Raw genomic sequence first — 17,448 nt, 5'->3', positions numbered from 1 at the left:
TGTAGATTTTGAGAAGTTAGGATTTTTCTCCCTTGAAAGTGAGGCAGGAGCGCTCAGCTTGCTTGTGCTGCCCACCCTCAGAAAAGGAGCCGTGTCCCCCTTGTGTTCTGTCTTCATCTTCCTCCTCCTTCCCTTCCCTTGTTAACTGCAACCCTGTTTGTCATTTGAAAACTTCCCCTCTGTGACTGTAGACCCCTGCCCAGCCTTTCTGCCTGTTCTTGCTTCTCTCTCTTTCTCCTTCGTCTTCTTTCCTCACCTTTAGCTCTTTCTCTTCCACTGCTCTTTCCCTGGGGGGGGAAAAAAATTTGTGATTCTAGCATTTCTTGATTTTACTGTTTGTTTCCTACACTTAATTTTAAAAGCAGAGGGATGCATTTAATACCACTTTCTATTAGTCTTCACTTAATGTTGTGGGTCTTTATTCCCCTCATATCTTCCCTCCCCTTGATCCCCTTCCCCAGGGAAATGACTTGTCCTTAATTGGGTTTGAAACAAATTATCAACACGATACAGGCTCATTATAACAAGTCAAACCATACTGAGGTGTAGCCAAAAATTAATTCTCTCCCTTTCTTTCTCTCTAGTACCATTATCCTAAAGTAACTAGTGTTAACTGTTTGGACGGTTTCCTTCCCCACATTTATCTGTGTTTATACAAATAATTGCAAATATATTTACATACATATGCGCTTTCCTTTCCTGTCCTTTTTTTTTTTTATGAAAACAGAGTTGTCCTGTACATATTACTCTGTAATTTACTTTTTCCATTTAAAGTTGGACAGTCCTCCAAATCAATAGATCTAACAAATTCCTTTCAATGGCTGCATTATTCCATAATATAAATACGCAGTAATTCATCCAGCCACTCGCCATTTGATGGATACGGAGTTGTTCAGTTTTTTGCTATGACAAGTAAATGCAGTAGTCAGGATTCGTGGTGAACGTGACTTCTATTTCTGTAGGACACGGTCCCAAAAGTGGGGTGAGTAGAACGGAGGGATGGGTACCCTAGTTCCACAGGCATTGCCAAGTCTGTTCCTGAAAGGCCCAGTGCCTCCCAGTCACCCCAGCGCCATATGGGGGAGTCCTGTTACAGAACCGATTGGGTGTTTTTGATCTGATGGGTGAAAAATGGTATCTTGTTTTGAATTGCAGTCCTTAACCTCTGATATATTTGTGACTTTTGATGGGAAGATAAAAAGATTCCCTACCCCGCGTGTAGTAATTTTAAATTCTAAAAACCATGTGGGAATTGAAAAAGAAAATTCCAGTCTATGGAGAAGCAGGGAGAAGAACCCAAAAATCACCTACCTGTACTGTATCATAAGTTACTTAGGTTGATTTTTTTTTTTTTTTTAAAAGGCCTATTTAATACTTTCCACCTTGGGCTTTATATAGGTGAAAATGTGTGAGAAACTGAAAAAAAAAAAAACATTTTCTGGTTTTTTAAAAAGCACTTTCAGGTAGTATTTGAGCCTCATAATAATCTTCGGGGGTAAGAGAGGAGAGAGGAGTGCTGGTTTGCAGATGGGGAGACTGATCCTCAGAGAAGCCATCGTACCCGAGGTGAATATGTGGGAGCGAAAGAAAAGAGCTCAGGTCTCCCTGTCCTTTGCTGTAGGCTTTGTCTCTTGGGCCCCCCTCTCTTGATTTTGGTCTCCTTCCATGGTTCCCTTGTAGGGACCCTCATTGGTTTGTTTCTCACTGGCTTCCAGTACTTCATCCTTCTTCCCAATCCTTGTACGTAACACACAGCGTTCCCTCCATATGTTCAAGCCATGTACTGCAAACCCCTCATGTGTAATTCAGTGGTGGGAACAAAGGGTCCGGTAATACAAAACCTGGGTTTCGATTTTGATTCCATCGTTTTTTGTAAAAATGTAGGTCATCACGACTCTACAAAATATTGTGAAGTCCAGATGAGATAAACGTAGACGAAGGCGTATGTTTATGCTTCTGTAAAGTGCTTTGTAAACGGTGCTAAACGTTTAATGTGCTGTCACGGCTCTTAGCAGAGGGGAATCCAAGAATGGCATGCCCTTTGGAGAGCCCTTTCTGTCCTGCACCGATTAGAGAACGGTACATGAGAGCTCTTACGTGAAGTGCTGAGTCGTGTGCTCTGGGCCATACATGGTCTAGAAGATAAAAACAGGGAGAGAGCCAGGTGAGGTAGAGGAAGTTGAGAAGTCCGTGTAATATATGAGATTTGACATAGCCATTGTAGAATTGGTAGAATTCACGTATTTTCCCTCTTGTGTGCTTTCTCGAACCCTCCTCTTTTTTTTTTTTTTTTTTTTTAGATTTTATTTATTTATTTGCGAGAGAGAGAATGAGAGACAGAGAGCACGAGAGGGAAGAGGGCAGAGGGAGAAGCAGACTCCCTGCCGAGCAGGGAGCCCGATGCGGGACTCGATCCCGGGACTCCAGGATCATGACCTGAGCTGAAGGCAGTCGCTTAACCAACTGAGCCACCCAGGCGCCCTCGAACCCTCCTCTTTCTAGACTGATCACGTCCACACCAGTCTGCATATTGGAGTCCAGCTGGCTGCAGAGAGAACACCTCAGGGCGCTTAGAGGTTCCCGGGCCCTGTCCCCAAAGGGAAAGTGAAAAGCACAGTTAAAAGTGTGGGTGCCCATCTCGAGAATTTGAGTTTTTAGATGGGAGCTAGATGAATTGATATAATTCAAAACAAGATTGTTGAGATGGAAATGATGACCATGCAGGTGGTTCATGGCTTTGGCGCATCTTGGATGTATGCACATTATTCACTGATACCCTCAGATTGTCTTTTAATGCCAGGTTTGGATTTTTGTACGTCAGCTGACAGGTACAAATTTCTACCACTGTTGGTCATCCTTCTGCCAGCTAAAAATTTCATTTTATCACACTTGCATCTTTGTTGGGGAACACTCTTAATTTACACAATTAAGTGAATATTTTACTGCATTTTATCTTTATTTTATAAGATGAGTGAGAATGGAAGCAAATAAGGGGGGAAATCGTAGAGTCGAGATGAAGATCAGATCATTGGTCATGCCGAATGCTTAAATGCAAATTGTTAACCTCACGTTGGGCGCCCATTGGATATGTTGTCCAAGTGTGCTTGGTCGTGAAGAACTGAGTGGGAGATGTAGGGCCATTGTTATTGAAGGCCCCCCCCCCCCCATATATAAGCATATTGTTGACTTTGGCTTATTCTGTTTCCAAACATGTTTTCAGGAGTGCTTTGTGTACTCAAGGAAGGAGCTACTTAGAAGTATAATGGCAATTGGGCATCGCTGAGCATTTTGTAGTTGAATTGTCACCAGCAACCAGCAGATGGCTCTCAGTCACTGTAAATTTGGCAGAACAGCTAATTCATCTCACTTAGAATTCTGTTTTATATACCACCCCTGCGTCCCCCTCCTCTACTCTTCAGGAACCCCGACAATCAAACACTTAGGGTAAAGAACCGGAACCTTTGGTTTTATTTTCTTGATTTGGGGCTGCTTGGATGACTCTTTGGAAAAGCACACTGGAATTTCTGAACTATGGTTTGGAGGTCAAAACTTGCTGTGACCTTTTCCAGCCTCCATTGAACTGTCTTGTCAAGTTTGTAACTTAACATTAAAACTTGTTTTTGGCAATGTGGTCGGCAGTGAGGAAGGAAAAAGTGAGATTGGTTTAAAACTAGAAAAATATTTGACTGCAGTAGATTTTAAAGATGCCATGGCCAGAATCTCCTTGGGTGATTATGTAAGAGGCTATTTTCCTTGTTTGAGTTCTTACCTGTTCTGGCCTCATACTCAGGAAATGATGATGTGTTCAACTTCACAAAAACAATAATTGAGTATTTGCAAAAGGCACAGTGTGAGGCCACTTACGGTCCCCAGAGTATCTGCTCCACGAGGTCGGATATTTGTCTATCTCGTTCACCTCCAAGCCCTGAGATTAGAGCCTGGCACGTAGAAGGTGCTCAGTAAGTACCAGTAGGAAGGATGGATGGACGGGTGGATGGGATACAAAAAAAGAACAGGACAGAGTCCTGGACCTAGAGAGGTTAGCCACCTAGCAAATAGGGCTACAAGATAGTAGCAGGAGCAGTTTTACTTTGGGGTTGCTCTTAGGAACTATTTGAAGTTTGAGAAAATTCTAGAAGGAAATAAAAAATTCCTCTTCTGCTAGGTTGTGTCACTTTCCCAAGTCCCCCATGTTTGAAAATCTTTATACCCTGTCTCCAGTCTATTCACCAACACTTGGGAGTTCTCCTATGATTCACTGTGGGAATTGTCCGTCTCTTGCTGTTCCCTCTTGTCATTTCCCTCATCCAGACCCCCTTCACCTTCCCCCTGAATTACACCAGCCTCCTGGCCCACCTCCCTGCCTGCGGCCTCTCCTCAATGTAATCCAGGCCACATATTGTTGCCAGATTTTGCCTCCCAAGAATTTATGTCAAAGAATCTATTTCTGATTGAAATTTGAGCCCCTGTGCATCTTTATATTCATGGAAAGAAACTGACAAAAAAGAAGTTCAGAGAAAGGAATTACCCTTTGCATACCGCGGTAGCATTTTCTCATCTTTTCAGACAAGTCTAATTGCAAACCTTCGCAGACTCAATTCAGTTCACCGACACCCTAGAAATACCTTCTCCAGTCCTATCTGCGCACCACCCTGTGGTCTGTGACTATGCAAACGCTGATACTGTTTTAGACAAAACAGACATTTTATATAGTCACTTTGACAACTTTTTGAGATGCTAAGAACAGCGAAGGAAAAGTACCTCTTGGAATTCACTGCTCTTTCAATTCTGTGTTTGGTTGATGAGAACGCCCTTCCCTATGAGCGCCCAACAAGCTTCAGCCACGTTTATCAGCAGAAAAACATGGGTTACCTGCACCGCCCCCCACCCCCAGGTAGTATCATCATAATTTAATGTTCATCATTTGCTTTGGGGGATGAAAAATGAAATATTTTTATATCTTTAGAAGCAGCTGTGAAGCCTTTTGGTATAAAGTCTTTATAAGACAGATATCCAACCCATTTACTAATGTGGCGTTCCTTTCAGAAGTTCTATTCGTTAGGTAAGTTCCATCCTGAAATAATATGGAGGAAAATTAATTGATAAACAAACAAACAAACATCTCCAATGTCCCCTAGCCTCCGGAGCATAGTGTTTAGCATTTCCCTTCCTTAACTTCCTTTCTAGAGGAGAAGCACTCTCCGTGTCGTTCCAGAAGCAGGGTTGAGCTATAAGGTGTTTTAGTGAAAGAATTCTCTTTCAGATGATACCCTCTCCATTTGCTCGAACAGTATCAGTTTCTGCTGCTGGAGTCTCAGAAGCACATAATAGTTGATTACGTTTTGTTTGCCCCCCCCCTTTTTTTAATCTCTCAAGATGAAGATGTTAAAATACTCCTCTCATTTTGTCTCCCTCTTGCCTAAAAAGCTCGGTGGTTTTCCTCGTTCTGTTGCATAAACATGTACTGAATGCTTATTCTCTGGCATATTCCAACGCACTGGTTTTTTGGGGGTTTTGGGTTGGGTTTTGTTTTTTTTTTTTTTTTTTTTGGCTACAGAGGGATATAAACATGACTGTCATGTGGCCTCTTTCCTTGCAGAGCTCATAATTTAGGAAGGGAGACAGATAAGTAAATAACTCACTACAATCCTGCTTGATAAATGCCACGTTGGAGGTTTTGAACAAAGTACCATGGGAGCGCCAGCGAGTGATTGATTCAGGGGAAGGGGGGGTGGGGATGGGGATCAGGAAGGACCAAACAGGAGAAGTGACATTTGAGTTGAGCCTTAGGGGATGAATAGAATTTTGCCAGATGGACAAAGGGGTGGGGGTGGGGACCCTCCAGACTCATACAAAAACATGAGAGTGTGGAAGTTTGTGCCTTTGTCTGAGAAGCCATGAGCGGTGTGTAGGGGTGAAGGAAGAGTAGGGTATGGTAGGGGGTGTTGGGAGACGAAGTGGCAGAGATCCCTGGGGCCATGTTGTTGAGCTTAAGCATCATATGTGGCTTCTAGGGAGCTGCGAAAGTTTTAAGACGGAAATGTCACAGAGGCAAGATCTCTGTCTTAGAAAGAGAGTTCTGGCCGCAGGGCACAAGATGATTTGGATGCGGGTGACCGGGAGCAAGGGAACCAGCCACAAGGCTGTGGCCGTGCTCTGCAGGAGAGGTGATTAGGGTCTGAAGCAAGGCAGTACCGGGGTGGGGGTGGGTGGGTGGGGGGTGGAATGAGGGCTCAGACTTGAGCACGGCCCTGAGGGAGGGTTCGGGGAGGGATGAGATGGGGGGGCCAAAAATCATACAAGGGAGGAAGGTTTGGGTGATTTGGGAATACAGTGGTGCTGCTCACCAAAACAGCGCATGCATGTAGAAGAAAGGTTATGGGGTGAAACGAATGGATGTGATTTTGGATATATTGGGTTTGCAGGGGAATACCCAGTTGGAGAGTACCAAACATGCAAGGAGAGCCTGCAGGAAAATTTCATAGGTAGAGGTAAAGCTGAAAGTGTCGAGCACCGTGATTTTCAATCAGGATGAGAGAGGGGAGAGGACCTGCCTCCCTTGGATTTTGGTATGTGGGGTTTCAGATTCAGATCCTGCCTTGCTAGGGAGGGGAGCATGCCTCTCTCCCATCCCCCAGTTAAGAACCCACCACCATAAGGCCCTGTGAGAATGTGTCCTATTTCATTTGTATTGGGGCAGAAAAAGTGCATAAGCACCTGCTAAATCCTGTTCTTTTTTTTTTTTTTTTTAAGATTTAATTTATTTATTTGTCAGAGAAAGAGAGAACGAGCAGGGGGAGCGGCAGGCAGAGGGAGAAGCAGGCTCCCCGCAGAGCAAGGAGCCCGATGCGGGGCTCGATCCCAGGACCCCGGGATCATGACCCGAGCTGAAGGCAGACCCTTCACCGACTGAGCCCCCCAGGCGTCCCTGCCAGCCCCTGTACTTAGAGCCCACAGCCACAGGAACAGAAAGCATTGCCCAGAGAGAGGTCAGACGGCAGGAAAAGAAGGTCCGAGGAGAACTGCTGAAGAACACGACTATTTAAGGGGCAGATGGAGGAAGAGGTCCCTGCAAATTACAGGGAAGCGGCCGCCTGTGGACGAGAGTAGCCTGGAGGAAGCCAAGGGAGGAGTGGCTGGGACACGGATAAGGGCTGCGGTCAGCGGTGACAAACGAGGACTGGCAAAGGGGCGGGGTGGCAACAGGGGACATTGGGCAGTAAGGAGACCACGGGTGAGAAGGAAGAGTTTTGTAGAGCTGCAGGGCAGCCTGGGACGGCAGCGGAAGCGGGCGGGTGGGCATGGTTCCTCCTTTAGGGAAACTTGGCTGTGAACGGGAAGGTTTCTAGGACGGGAAACAACTCGTGCGCTAAAATGACAAGGTTCTGCAGGACTGAGGATGGAGGGAACGAGGAGAACGGAGGCAGGTGTGCCACGGCTGCCTGCCCGGGAATTAATGCTGTCAGACCCAGCCTTGCACATTCCACCCTCCCCTCTCGTGTCCTGGGCACCTGTGTGGCTCACCTCCCCTGCCCCAGAGACCTCATCCATGTGTGTGTCCTTTCTGGGAATGCCCTCCATCCTGCCCTCCCGGGACTGCCAACCCTTACCCACTCTGCAGGGCTGGGTCCAGTCCCCCTACCTTCACGAAGCCTCCCCTGCGATGACAGAGAGACAGAGCCTTGGGTTGAGCATGAAGAGGGGGGCGCCTGGGTGGCTCAGTCGGCTGAGCGACTGCCTTCGGCTCAGGTCATGACCTCGGGGTCCTGGGATCGAGCCCCACGTCGGGCTCCCAGCTCGGCGGGGAGCCTGCTTCTCCCTCTGACCCTCCCCCGTCTCGTGCTCTCTGTCTCTCTCATTCTCTCTGTCTCAAATAAATAAATAAAATCTTTGCGGCGCCTGGGTGGCTCAGTCGGTTGAGCGACTGCCTTCGGCTCAGGTCATGATCTCGGGGTCCTGGGATCGAGCCCCGCGTCGGGCTCCCAGCTCGGCGGGGAGCCTGCTTCTCCCTCTGACCCTCTCCTCTCTCGTGCTCTCTGTCTCTCTCATTCTCTCTGTCTCAAATAAATAAATAAAATCTTTGGGGCGCCTGGGTGGCTCAGTCGGTTGAGCGACTGCCTTCGGCTCAGGTCATGACCTCGGGGTCCTGGGATCGAGCCCCGCGTCGGGCTCCCAGCTCGGCGGGAAGCCTGCTTCTCCCTCTGACCCTCCTCCCTGCTTGTGCTCTCTCTCATTCTCTCTCTCAAATAAATAAGCAAAATCTTAAGAAAAAAAGAAGAATGCGAAGAGGTGGGTCTCACCTTTAGCTCTGTCACTCAATGCGCGACCTCCTGAAAGTCACATGAGTCTCTTTTCCTTGGTTATCTTGTCAGTAATACCTGCCTTGACTTACACACAGGCTTGTGTATGATGCAAATGAAACCAGGGCTGTAAAATGCCTCTGAAATCACACAGAACACAGCACGAGGGTGCGATACTACCATTTCCTGACTCCGCTGACTGATTTCATTCATTCAGGTCTGGGTTTTGCCGAGTAAGTTAATTCTCTCAACTTTGTTTTTTTCTTCAGTGCCTGTTACGCCAGGCACTGAGGTTATCGTGAGGAGCAAGACAGTCCCTACCCTGGGGAGCTTCTAGTCTAGTGCGGGAGGCAGAAAGTAAACAAATACATCCTATCTAATAGCTGGTTGTTGAAGTGCTACAGAGAAAAATAAGGCAAAATAAGGAGGAGGAGGTGGGCTGAGGAGTTACAGGGAAGGGTACTATTTTATTTTATTTTATTTTATTTTATTTTTTTAAAGATTATTTGAGAGAGAGAGAGAGTGTGGTGGGCGCAGAGGGAGAGAGAATCTCAAGCAGACTCTCTGCTGAGCTCGGAGCCCAACACAGGACTTGATCCCGTGATCCCGAGATCATGACCTGAGCCGAAATCAAGAGTCAGACACAACTGACTGAGCCACCCAGGCGCCCCAGAGACAGAGTGGTCAGGGGCACATCTCTGAGGAGGTGATATTTCAGCAGAGGAGAATAGAGTGAGGGGGCAAGGCCACGTGGCTGTCTGCGGGAAGAGTGCCTTAACCCAGGGGGACAGCAGGTGCGAAGGACCTGAGATGAGAATGTGCTCACTGTGTTCTAGAAACAGTAAGGAGGCTAATGTGGCTTGTAGGTTGTAGTAAAGGTGTTGCATTTTATGCTGAGGGTCCTGGTAGATTGTGGAGGATGGGAGCAGAAGCAGGAAGCAGGAAGGGATATGGCGTAGAAGCAATAGAATGAGAAGAAATGGTCAGACTTAGGTATGTTTTGACAGATTTGCTGATGCAGTAGATGCTGTGGGGTATGAAAGAAAGAGTCAAAGTTGATGCCAAGGTTTTGGGCCTGAGCCAGTGGGTCAGTCGTGCTCTTGAATTAAAATTGGGAAAATGGGGGAAGAAGAGAATAGGTTTTTGTGGGAAAAATGTTCTTTTTTTCCCCCTCCCTGCTCTTATTTATGCAATTTAGTACTTCATCTAACTCAGTGATTTCTGATAGAAAGTCATCTGCAGGATTATAAAGAACACCTGCTCCCCCCTCCCAAGGTGAGTCTTCCCTATTAATGAGGAACTCATAATGAGGAACTTCCTCCAGAGTTGGGCCAGAAAGCAGGTTGGACATCATCGACCTACTTAGTTTGCTTGTTTTATGGGTGAGAAGAACAGAGCTGAAGAGGTTGTTGGAATGCCCAGTGATAACAAGGCTAGCTGTGGTCTTCTTCTGGTTAACAATTTGTTTGTGTGTGGTTAGTTTCTCTTTTCAATTTGATGGTAAACTCTTTGAAAGCAGGAATCATGTCTTAAAGTCTTTCACGTTTTCCTTCTTACCTAGGAGAGTGCTGAGTAATAACAGGCATCATTCCAAATATTAGCTTGAACGTAAAACCTAATGGAAAGAAAATCAAGTCTTCTGCATACATTGATGCCTATGATCTTACCAGCTCTCTTAGGTAAAGACATATCCATTGCTGAGTTTCCCACTGGGGTTGGGGTATCAACAAAGTATAAACACCAAGGGGAGAGATAGATGAAGGTCAGCCTTGAACTGCCAAACTTTCTTTTCAAACTTCCAATGCAAGGAGAGAGGCATTAGGGAAGAATTTTCACTTTGGTCTACTTTGGCCAGTCACAGCGCAGCTTACTATTGCTTTTATATCAAACTATGTGAGTGAGACCCAAACCATTCTTTCAGTGCTTAGGGCCTTCATAGCTCTGCCTTTGGCCCCGGGAAATCTTTCCTGTATGTCTGCTGGCTCGTGTGTGTTTGATGTTAATATTAAACTGTGCCCACATTGTACCGTATTCTCTAATACGTGTTAAATATATATGTAGATATAAGTAAAGGCTGTAGTTCTCATTTGTTGTTTTTGAGATGCTCAATCAGTTTTATTACATCTGTTTTATTTTCTCCTTCAGTAGTTTGTAAAAATATGCTCTTGGTGTGGCAAGAGCCACCAGGGGGACAGTCCAGCTTCAACTTTGGAGGGACAACGTCTGCTGTCCGCGCAGGTGCGATGTACTCATTTGGGTGGGTGGCTGCTCGTAGCTGGGGACAGACGCACTGCCGAGGTTACTCTCTGTACCTCTGACCCGTTGCACTGGTCTTTTTTTTTTTTTTTTAATGTGTGTTTTATTTTATTTTTTTAAAGATTTTATTTATATGACACTGAGAAAGAGAGAGAGCACAAGCAGGGGAAGCGGGAGGGAGAGGGAGAAGCAGGCTCCCTGCTGGGCAGGGGGAGCCCGATGCGGGACTCGATCCCAGGACCCCGGGATCATGACCTGAGCCAAAGGCAGACGCTTAACCAATTGAGCCACCCAGGCGCCCCCCATTGCACTGGTCTTTAGCACTTGCTTTTTTCAGCGGTCCATACGCAACCTCCCATAGGAGTCCTGTTTTGAACCAGAGTGGTGCTTTCAGGGAAGTGGTAGAGTCAAGGAATGCGCTTTGTAAACTCACCCTTCCTTTCCCTTCTCTGATGCTTTCGTCACCCCATCTTCAGAGTTAGGTGAGACTGAATGATTACTCTAGGGAATAAATCCGGCATCTTGACGTCTTAGATCCTTGGGGCCCACCAAGTAGAGTAAGGCTTTAAAGAAATACATCTGCCACTTTGACAAGGTGGAAGCAAGTTGTGCTTCTGTTTGGCACATTTGTGCCCTTGAGTAGAGAGGGCAGCCCTGTGTTTAAAATCTTAGTCTAAGGAGTCTTGCCTGGGTTTGTTTCTCTAAATGTAGCATCTTCTTCTTCTTCTTCTTCTTTTTGAAGATTTTATTTGTTTATTTGACAGAGAGAGATACAGCGAGAGAGGGAGCACAAGCAGGGGGAGTGGGAGAGGGAGAAGCAGGCTCCCCGCTGAGCAGGGAACCTGATGCCGGGCTCTGTCCCAGGACCCCGGGATCATGACCTGAGCCGAAGGCAGACGCCTAACGACTGAGCCACCCAGGCGCCCCACGTAGCATCTTCTTCTGTAGGTTCCAGAGTGCTCGACTAAAAATGCAGTTGATACAGCCCCTTGGGGGTATACTCCCTTATTAAAGCATAGTATTTGCTTCGTGTATGCAGTGCGTTAAGTGATAGAACGAGACTAGTTGACATTTGTTGAATGACTCTTCTCTTCCAAGAACTGCATCGAACGCTTTCTACACATTTCACACCTGGTCTCCCTCCCACCTGCCACCACCAGAATAGAAGCAGCACCTGTAACAAAAACGCATACCTTGTCAGGACAGAGATTTTGGTCTTTCTCCTATATTCCATTTTTTCCTCATTCCCACGAATGAGAACAATGCCTACCACATACTAAGTACCGAATAAAGGTTTGTTGGATAAATGGATTGTCTTATTTACTCCCCGGCAGCCCTCGGAGGTAGAATTTGCTGTCCAGATTTGCTGGTAGGTGGTGGGGCCAGGATTTGAACCTGTGTTGACAGCTGCTTGCTCTGGGTTGGGGACCAGCGTAGAGTCCAGCCAAGGGTGACTTTCGGTTCCTGCCTTCGATCTCGTAGACATGAGGCTCAGCTACATAAAAGGTTCAACAACAGGGTAGCAGTTATTTCCAGGTAATAAGAGAACTGTGCAAAGTGCTAGAGGGGTTATAAGTGAGGGAGAGGTGAATGAACGCGTGCACATCGTCTGGAGCTGTGCTCGCTGCGTGTGCTTGCTAGTGTAACCACTGTTTTGACCGCCGCTATGGTTATGTCACCATCATTTTCTGTGAACGCTATGAACCAGACTCCCAAATGAATGACTGTTCATTTGTGGGTTGAAATGGCCAGAGATGGTTTCATGAACAAGATGGTCCTTGAGGCTTAGACGGAATGTGGGCAGGTGGGGACAGGAAAGGAGATACTTGAGATGAAAGTCCTATAGACTGAGGCCGAAAACATGTGTTTTCTGTTCCTGGGACAGCAAGGAGGCCAGTATGTCTGGTGCAGAAGGGGTGGGTGGGCTGCTAGGGCGAGTAGAGATTAAGACTGATAATTCAGAATTTGTTTATTCTGTTGGGAGCGCCACATTATATTTGTGAGATTGGATTCGAAACCCTGTATGTGTTTCTGTCTGTATGCGACCCAACCCCCTTTAATAAGAAATTCTGTGGTCATTTTTAAATGCCGTAATCTGTGGTCGCAACATTGTATCTTGTTGAGAAATAATACATGTGCCTTTGGTGTTACGTAGCTTGTGAGACAGACTTTGTCCTAATAAAAAGGCCACTTCTATTTGGCCTTATGTTTTTGAAATTTAAGACCCTCATTTATGATTATTGGCTCGAATGTATCTTGGAAGATGAGTGAGGGTATTATGCGCTGCTCTAGTCTCCTTAGCGGGCTGTAAGTCTCCGGGGACCGGGCCTGTGCCTCATTCTTCCTCGTACCTCTTCCAGTACTGGGCACGGTTGCTGGCATAAACGGAGGATGCAGTAAATTGTGGTTGAATTGAATTTTCAGAGCATGTGAGGCTGGCCACCTCTGCATGGTGTGGGGAGTAATTTGCAGCAGAGCTATATTTTTTGAGTTATGTAACGCATTTAATCTTGTTCCTAGGTCCAGCCTGATGACTGGAGGGGCTAAGCGAGGAGTCCCCAACCCTTGGCTCTTTGAGGAGCCGGAGGAGATCAGAGGTTTGGGTTTTGATGAAATCCGGCAACAGCAGCAGAAAATTATCCAAGGTACTGAACCCCCCAAGAGTGTGGGCCTTTGTCAGATATTTACTGCAGCCTTGAATGTTCCTTACACGCATTGAAGATCATAGGGAGAGCCGTTGTCGCCTGGGTGGCTCAGTCGGTCAGTGTCTGCCTTCGGCTCAGGTCATGATCCCAGGGTGCTGGGATCAAGTCCCCCACATCAGGCTACTGGCTCAGCAGGGAGCCTGCTTCTCCCTCTCCCTCTGCCTCTTCCCCTGCTCATGCTCTCTGTATCTCTGTGTCTCAAATGAATAAATAAAATCTTTAAAAAAATAAAAAAATAAATAATAATGGTGATTTTGTGCCTCAGGTCCTGAGGCATATAGACAGATGGTGTCATCCATCAAGGTGGCCCATGGAAGTGGTGATTCTCCACCGGTGGGGGGGAGCACTCACACAGCTCTGACTGATACACCCAGGTGGGAATCTGAGGTACGTGCCTCCCTCCCTTTACTCCCTGGTGGGACTCATCCTCCAAACACAACACTCCCACCTTTTCCTTCTGCAAAATAAACCCACTTGGCTTTTACCTTCAAGTTCATCTTGTCCAGTGCCTTTTAAGCCTAATTGGTTTCTTACGTTCTTCTTTTTTTTAAATTGCAGAAGTAATGCATGATTGGTTATGGAAAGTTCAAACAATACAGGGATGTGTAATGGGGAAAGCTCTCCTTATTGGTTCTCCAGTCTCAAACTGTAAACAGATCAAGGTGTGTTTCCTCGGGCTTTTTTTCTACACACATATACACATGTAAGCACACATATTTTTACATCAGTGAGATCGTGATATAGGTAATATGCCATAGCTTTTACTTTTTTTTATTTAATGTGTGTCATAGACATTTTTCATGTTCCTGTTTTTGTGCATGGTTTTCGTGTATTACAGACACATTATTCTTTCTAATTCCTTTTTTTTTTTTTTAAAGATTTTATTTATTCATTTATTTGAGAGAGTGAGAGAGAGAGCCCATGAGAGGGGGGGAGGGTCAGAGGGAGAAGCAGACTCCCCGCCGAGCAGGGAGCCCGATGCGGGACTCGATCCCGGGACTCGATCCCGGGACTCCAGGATCATGACCTGAGCCGAAGGCAGTCGCTTAACCAACTGAGCCACCCAGGCGCCCTTTTCTAATTCCTTTTAAAAACAGTTTTACTGAGATATACTTGACATGTCATAAATAGCACATATTTAAAATGTATGATTCAGTAAGTTTTGACATATGTATGACACTGTGCATGTCCTGTACGTTTTTTTTATCAGATTTATTCCTAAGTATTTCATGGTTTTTATTCTCTTATTAATGGTATTTTAAAATCTCTACTTCTGATTGTCGCTAGTGTATAAAAGTACAACTGATTTATGTATATTGATCTTGGATCACGCAACCTTGCTAAACTCACTAATTTGTTAAGGGCTTTTTTGTAAAGTCCATAGGACTTTCTTTTTTCTTTTTTTTAGAGCAGTTTTAGGTACATAGCAAAATTTAGTTGAAGGTCTTTTGCATGTGAATGTCTAGTTGTTCCAGCACCATTTGTTGAAAAGACTGTCTTTGTTCCATTGTTTTACCTTTGCTGCTTTGTCAGAGATCATTACGATATTTATGTGGGTCCATTTCTGGGCAGTCCGTTCTGTTCTGTTGATCTGTTTGTTCTTTCATCCGTACCACAGTGTCTTAATTACTATAGCTTTAGAGCAACTCTTTTTTTTTTTTTTTTTAATTTTATTTATTCATTTGAGACACAGAGATACAGAGAGAGAGAGAGCATGAGCAGGGAGAGAGGCAGAGGGGAGGGAGAAGCAGGCTCCCCGCTGAGCCAGGAGCCCGATGTGGGGCTCGATCCCAGGACCCCGGGATCATGACCTGAGCCGAAGGCAGGCGCCCAACCATCTGAGCCACCCAGGCGCCCCAGCTTTAGAGCAACTCTTGAGGTCAAGTAGTGTTGGTGTTCTACTTTTGTTTTCCTGCAGTATTGTGGAAGCTATTTTGAGTCTTTTGCCTCTCCATATACATTTTAAGAAAGTCTTTTTTTTTTTTTTTTTTTAAGATTTTGTTTATTTATTTGACAGAGAGAGACACAGCGAGAGAGGGAACACAAGCAGGGGGAGTGGGAGAGGGAGAAGCAGGCTTCCCGCCAAGCAGGGAGCCCGATGCGGGGCTCGATCCCAGGACCCTGGGACCGTGACCTGAGCCGAAGGCAGACGCTTAGCGACTGAGCCACCCAGGCGCCCCTCTCCATGTACATTTTAGAGTCCGTTTGTCAATATCCACAAAATAACCTGCTGGGATCGTGACTGAAATTGCATTAGGTCTATAAAGTGGGGGGAAGACTGATGTCTTGACAAATTGAGTCTTTCTGTCCACATACCTGGAATATCTCTCTTTTAGTTCTTTTTTGATTCCACTCATCAGTTTACAGTTTTCCTCATATAGATCTTGTACATATTTTGTTAGATTAGACCTAAGTACTTCATTTTGAGGAATGCTAATATAAATGGTGTTGTGTTTATTTCAAATTACACCCATTCATTGCTGGTTTATAGTAAAGTGAATGCCTTTTGTATATTAACCTTGTATCCTGCAACCTTGCTATAATCGCTTATTAGTTTCAGGAGATTTTTGTTAGTCCTTTTTGGATCTTCTCCATTACATGACTGTGTCATCTCCAAACAAAGTTTTATTTCTTTCTTCCCAATTGGTACCTATTTTTTCATCTTGTCTTGTCTCATCTAATTGCATCAGTAGAACTTCCAGTACAGTGTTGGAAAGGAGTGTTGGGAGAGGACATCCTTTCCTTGTACCTGATCTTAGTGGGAAAGCTTCAAGTTTTACACCATCGAGTGTGATGTTAGTTCTGGGGATTTCGTAGGTATTCTTTATCAAGTTGAGGAAATTCTCCTCTATTCCTAGTTTACTGTGAGTTTTTAATCACGAATGAATGTTGGATTTTGTCAAGTACTTTTTCTGCATCTAGTGATAGGATCATATGATTTTCCTTTTTTAGCCTGTGAATATAATGGATTACATTAATTGAGTTTTGAATGTTGGACTCGGCATACATACCTAGGATAAATCTCACTGTTTGTGGTGTACTATACATCGTTGGATTTGATTTGCTAATATTTTTTTTGAGGATTTTTGTGTCTATTAACATGAGTGCTACTGGTCTGTGTTTTTCTTTTCTTTAATGTCTTTGTCTAGTTTTGGTATTAGGACAGTGGTGGCCTCAAAAAATGACTTAGGAAGTATCCTCTTTGCTTCTGGCCTCTGAAAGAGATTGTAGAGAATTGGTATAATTTCTTCCTTTGATGTTTGGTAGAATTCACCAGTGAGGGGTGCCTGGGTGGCTCAGTCTTTAAGCATCTGCCTCCGGCTCAGGTCATGATCCCAGGACCGCACCGGGCTCCCTGCTCTGCGGGGAGTCTGCTTCTCCCTCTCCCTCTCCCCCCACTTGTGTTCCCTCTCTCGCTGTGTCTCTCTCTGTCAAATAAATAAATAAAATCTTTAAAGAAAAAAAAAAGAATTCATCAGTGAATCCATTTGGGCCTGGTGTTTTCTGTTTTGGGAGGTTATTGTTAATTCAATTTCTTTAATAGATACAGACCTATTCAGATTGTCAATTTCTTGCGTGAATGTTGACAGCTTGTGTCTTTCTAGGAATTGGGCCATTTCGTCTAGGTAATCAAATTTGTGGGCATAAAGTTGTTCATAATATTTCTGTATTATCCTTTTGATGTCCATTAGGTCTGTAGTGGTGTCCACTCTTTTCATTTCTGATTAGTCATTTGTGTTCTCTTTTTTTTTTAGTTAGCTTGGTTAGAGGCTTATTGATTTTATTGATCTTTCTGGTTTCATTGGTTTTACTCTGTTGATTTCTTATTTAAATTTCATTGATCTCTCTTATTATTTCTTCTGCTTACTTTGGATTTAATTTGCTCTTTTTTAAACAAAGATTTTATTTATTTAAGAGAGAGTGAGTGAGAGAGAGCACAAGTGGGGAGGAGAAGGAGAAGCAGGCTCCCGGCGAGCAGGGAGCCCGACACGGGGCTGAGTCCCAGGACCCCAGGATCATGACCTGAGCTGAAGGCAGATGCTTAATGGACTGAGCCACCCAGGCACCCCTAATTTGGTCTTTTTCTAGTTTTCTGAAATGTGGAAAAGACTCTTGATCTTAGACCTCTCTTCTTTTCTAACATATGCATTCAGTGCTATAAATTTCACTCTATGTACTGCTTTTGT

General features: G+C 45.1%; 1 protein-coding gene across 3 annotated transcripts in view; it reads left to right on the top strand.

Annotated features, from left to right (window-relative positions):
- STX8 (syntaxin 8) overlaps positions 1–17,448 on the top strand; it is a 248,449-nt gene that overhangs the window by 35,989 nt on the left and 195,012 nt on the right. For all 3 annotated transcript variants that reach the window (XM_021694545.1, XM_021694546.2, XM_021694547.1), the window contains exon 5: positions 13,077–13,201. In XM_021694545.1, the coding sequence (XP_021550220.1) occupies positions 13,077–13,201 (125 nt within the window). The remainder of the gene's footprint in view (positions 1–13,076; positions 13,202–17,448) is intronic.

Source organism: Neomonachus schauinslandi, chromosome 15, assembly GCF_002201575.2.
Source record: "Neomonachus schauinslandi chromosome 15, ASM220157v2, whole genome shotgun sequence".
Classification (NCBI taxonomy): domain Eukaryota; kingdom Metazoa; phylum Chordata; class Mammalia; order Carnivora; family Phocidae; genus Neomonachus; species Neomonachus schauinslandi.
This window is presented reverse-complemented; position numbering and strand designations above follow the sequence as displayed.